The following is a 5,343-nucleotide window of genomic DNA, read 5'->3' as shown; positions in this document are numbered from 1 at the left end:
CTGCTTAAGTATATTACCTTTATGATTCACTTGACAATTACGTCAAACAAATGTAATCTTCTTAGTATCTTGATTTGACTATTAGATTAGGTTATACAATACCTACTGAGGTAAAATATATGTACAAAATAAATAAAAGTTTGTATGTATGTTTTGTATATGTGTAACTTAAGGAATATAGGTACTCATAGTATCTCAATATTTACCTATGTAGGTAATGTCTTGTTTAAAATTTAATTAACTTTAAAAAACCCTGCCCCTACTTAATATTTCCGGTTTAGCTCATTGGTTGACTGGTAGGGAATGCCTGAATTGCCTGAATAGGATTCTTAATAGAAGTCTACCTAGAAGTACTACCACGTATTCTGAAAGATTTTATAAATAAATAAAATTTCAATTTCTTATTAAATTTTCTAATTTAATTAATTTCTGCCTTACCTAAGCACAATTGTATAGTATAAACTGAAACTAACTTTTTTTTAGTTTATAATTTATGTACTTAGTGTTTCTACGTGAAATAAAAACAAATAAAAATATAAAATAATTAAATTTGTTCTATATTTCTAATAGTACAATTATATAGTGTGTACAAGAGGACTGAGATTAAAGAGGATCGTGGATGGCCGCTTCACCATACAAACGTAGTTCCCATTTCTCACAATATTATACAATATTAGCCATAACTTTACACAATATTAGCCATAACTATGCTCCTTCGTTTGAAACGAAAACAAAATACATACAATTTTTTTAAACTTAACTCTTATAATAATAAAACAACGAAAAAAACAATAAATGAAGGGGCACAGCTGTGGCTAAATACATCAGATTGCGTAAAAATATTTTCTTTAATATTCAAAGAGGAAAATAGGGACTACGTTAGTATGGAAAAGCGGTCACGGGACTTCATCCTCTTCCGTCTTAGTTAAAAACCCTATGCTTTAATTCAATTTATTTATTTACAAACAATCTATAAATAGTAACTAACAATGCATACAACAAATAACAAATCCTAATAAATTGTGATGTATTACAATGAAATACAACAGAATTCTCTATCAGATATGAGATAACAAAGTTATAAATTACTTCTATGTTTAAAATTATAGCATATAGGTACGTACGATGTAAACATGATCATTGTTTTGGTTAAAATACAACATGAGTGGGAGTAGCGCGATGATAACACTTGAAAACTTCAAAAGCAGTATCAGCGGAGTCTCTGCCTTTCTTTGCTCTACATTCCTCCAGAGCCTTCTTAACCCCCGCCTTATCCGCGCCCTGGGGCAATTTCGATAGAGCCACGTCGACGTTCAATCTCCCATCGCGGTCCATAATCCCGGATTTTTGGAAGAAGCAAAGCATAAATTTCTTCAACGCTTCGTCATCCTTGAAATTCTGCTTCTTCGCTTCGGCCAAAACTTCGGGTTTGACCCCGGATTGTTTCATGCATTCTACGGTATATTGTTGAACCTTGTCTTTTTGTGATTGTGATAGATGCACATTCTGAAAACATAAATAAATGTAATTATCAACACACTTGCTCAAAACGACGTTTTTATTCTACCGATTTTTGGCTCATAATCCTAGATATTAAACACGCGTGCTTTTTAGGGTTCCGTAGTCAACTGTCCGTCTGTCTGTCTGTCTGTCCGAGGCTTTGCTCCGCGGTCGTTAGTGCTAGAAAGCTGAAATTTGGGATGGATATATAAATCAATAAAGCCGACAAAGTCGTACAATAAAATCTAAAAATCCCAAATCTAAAAAAAAAAACGAAAGAAAAAAAATGTGTCCCCCCCCTCTAACTTTTGAACCATAGGTCAAAAAAATAAGAAAAAAATCGTGGAAGTAGAACTTAAGAAAGACATTAAATGAAAACTATAGCGGACATGATCAATTTAGCTGTTTTTGAGTTATCGCAAAAAGTGTCCCCTTCATAGTAAAAAGACATACATCCACAGTTCAACCCTTGGTTAACAATCTACTATAATTTAAGCTCCAGTTTAGCTTATTGTGACGGAAGGGTAACTACGGAAACCTACACTGAGCATGGGCCGACATGCTCTTGACAGTTTTATTTAGTATATTATAACACTCGTGCTTTTGTTTGCTAACAATATGCATAGAAACGGAGCCTTCTTAATTTAGTCGAGTAATACATTTTATTAGCCAACTATTAGGTTTCAAATGTTAGTTCAAAGCGGTAATAAACATAACATTTTATCGATTTGATCTCAATCCGTCGAATAGAAGTCTAATTTTCGTAAATATTAGATTTTTTACATTTTTTAAATTGGCTGTTTGTCGATTTTGTTCGCGCCTTTGCCTTGCGCTCGCATTGGAATCGTGCGTAAAAAAATAACGCGTCAGCCATTTTCCGTATTTGTCATAAAATTGGAATAGTTTTGCATGTTTTTAGTTTATATATTGACGAAAATGTCATTTTCAAGCATTGAAAATGTAGAACACATAAAATTGACCAAGAGCCTTTTACCATCAAAATCGGGTGAAAAATAATTGGCGGCATATGACACTTTTATTCAATGGAAAATCAGTAAAAACTTTCTTGGAAAACGTCTTGAAAACTTCAATGAAATGGCGAATAGGTGCCTACAAGCCCAGCTTTGGTGCAATTATTCGATGTTAAAACTGTAAGCCACCATTTTGAAAATTGTACTTTTACTGTTTTGACAAAATAAATCTAATTTATAAGTTTTGTTTTTTCCTCGCAAGTGTGTTGAAAAACGTCGTATGAAACGCGTGTGCATTGGTCATTACCCACATCGGCTTTTTTATTGCGCGCTCGCTTACAGCTCGCGCACACAATATCGCCTCGTGTATAATGACCAACTTAGCACACTTGTATCATAACATAATGTACCATTGTGTTTGTATTTGTCTGCCTCGTTGCCCCACCTGGTCCACAGGACCTGACGTCAGGAATTCAAATTCGTTACTCTCTACAATTAATTATTTATGTTAGGCTTCTAATAACGGTTCAAAGCTTTATAAACCTTCACTTGATAGAATCCCATACTATGGATGAACTTGTTTATATACAAACTGTTGTTATTCCAAAAATTTATGCAATTTTAAATCTATGTCCCAATACACCGCCTGAGTACATTGTATATGTTGTTAGTGTTACTTTAGCAAATGATAAGGACAAAAGGGCTATTTAATACACGAATCCCAGAAACATATAGACAAAGATAACTTACATTAGCACAAGCCAATGCAACAAACGCAGCTAATACCAGCAGGGTCTTCATATTGGCGGAGTAGTGATGTTCCAAAGCAGCTGAAGCAGTTACTGAATGAACTTATAACACAATAACCCCTTTTATATAGATCACGAAGGAAATCGAGTCGGGGTCTGTACATAGGTGCGAAGGAAATATATCTATATAATATGGAAATGATTATTCCGCTATGTCAGGGTTGACATCTTTCCGGAGGTTCAATAAAATTAGTTCTGTAATATATCAGTAGTTACGTTTATTTAGGTCACGTCCATTACAAGTATCGATCGATATAGTCAATCATACTTTTCCTTTTTCTCAAATATGGAATGCGATGGTAAGGGAAGGAAGATCAGATCTATTTCTGTTATTGAGAGTTGGACTTTGGTTGGACTTCTACAAACTTTTGCGACAGCAGCTTTGTATTTTAATTCTAGGAAATGAACCTACTTGAGGTTTCGTATACAACCACGTCGATGTCACTGTCAGGCGGCCTCTGTTCCTGTTTCGATACGGCAGGTTTTACGCTATTTATGCATAAGTAAGTTTTGCTACGCCTTTTTACAATCTCTGGCCATTTTAGTAACGAATTCATATGCATGCTTCTAACTAACGATTACATCATTTTTGAATCGGGGTTTGCCCTGCTTGGTATCAACCTAATATTATGTACTTAATCCCTCACGTGAACGGGGAGCGGTCGGGATCACGTAATATAAACCAACACGTCTCTAATTCTCATCCTAATAAATGGATCAAAAACGCACCCTATAATCGACCTACATGAACTGATCCAGTTAATAAAATAAAAACAATTTCTTGCAAAGGAAGGTAGCCGGTTGGCAGTGACACGTCAAGAGTCAAGTTCTAGTCTTGATCGTAACCGGACAACTAGGTCACAGCGATTACACTGTTTTTACGCTTAAGTCATTTGAATGTGTTTTGCACGAAACTGCATTTTTCTTCAAGAAAATCTTACACATTTAAATCAAATAAGATTTAATTACTGACACAATTTTCATGTAAAAATTGGCGCTTAGTTGTAGATTAAAATAACAATTCAGTAGAACGATGAAACCTTATAACGGACAGGGTGAAATAACTGTTGGTTCGATTGTATACTTCCACTGCTATTAAAATACCTATTCAATAGTTATTTGTGCAACAAGAGAGGAAAGTTGGTTTTTCTTGCGAGTGTTGATTTTGTGTCCCAAGTAAGCGAAAGATTATATAATTGAATCGAAGCGAATGATTCTGAGTTAGAATCTTGAGCGTTGCGAGGGACTCAAAAACAGGAGATGTAAAATAACTTTGCTCTCGTGTGACACATACAACTGTTCACCTCAGTAGTGAGAACAATTTAAAGGTTTAAAAAATTCAACATCAAGTAAAGTTAACCACATCTATTTTCATTCATGAATGAAAGGCATCATCATTATGACGAAAGCTTCTAGAAATATTCCTGTATTCATGGCCTTCACTAAATGGGGTTGGCAACTGTCAAAGGTTTGCATAGATGGCGCCATCATAGCTTGCCCCTGTCTCTAGTTTTGTTCTATGAGATTTGGCTTAAAGTACTGGAATCCAGGTCACAAAATTCCAAAAAAAAAACAAGAATTTGACACAATTCTAGGGATTGACAGGGCAAGCTATGATGGCGCCATCTGTTTAATACTTCGACCGGCCAACCCCATTAAAAAGCTACTTTGTCTCACTCCCTGGACGAAAATAGGCCGTTCGAGCTGCTGAGGTGAAAATACTTTTGCCCTGCCTATGAAGCTGATGGTTCTAGATTCAAATTCCGGTAAGCCCGGCATTGATTTGAGTGATAAGCACGGATATTCGTTCTGAGTCTTGGCTGTTTTCTGTGTAAGTATTTATATATTATATGTATCGTTGTCTGAGTACCCACAACACAAGCATTCTTGAGCTTACTGTGGGGGTTAGTCAAATTGTGTAATAATATGTTGTATATTTATTTATAAATACTTAAATATTAGCCATTACTTATAATTTATCTATGGATGGAATTGGTCTAAACTTACTTTTAATAGGTACCTTTCTTTGTCATTTCGAATGACACATTGCCATTTTAATCGAG

General features: G+C 35.0%; 1 protein-coding gene across 1 annotated transcript; it reads right to left on the bottom strand.

Moving 5' to 3' along the window:
- Positions 1-940: 940 nt before the first annotated feature.
- LOC133518876 (general odorant-binding protein 56a-like) lies at positions 941-3,912 on the bottom strand. The gene is made up of 2 exons (XM_061852640.1): positions 3,222-3,912; positions 941-1,506 (listed from the first exon to the last, which is right to left on the bottom strand). Exons 1-2 carry the CDS (start codon positions 3,270-3,272, stop codon positions 1,150-1,152), a joined length of 408 nt encoding a protein of 135 aa, XP_061708624.1. The 5' UTR covers positions 3,273-3,912; the 3' UTR covers positions 941-1,149.
- Between the last annotated feature and the right edge of the window lie 1,431 nt (positions 3,913-5,343).

The sequence above is a fragment of the Cydia pomonella genome, chromosome 6 (genome assembly GCF_033807575.1).
Source record: "Cydia pomonella isolate Wapato2018A chromosome 6, ilCydPomo1, whole genome shotgun sequence".
Taxonomy (NCBI): Eukaryota; Metazoa; Arthropoda; class Insecta; order Lepidoptera; family Tortricidae; genus Cydia; species Cydia pomonella.
Note: the sequence above shows the minus strand (reverse complement) of the source record. Positions and strands in the feature narration are given on the sequence as shown.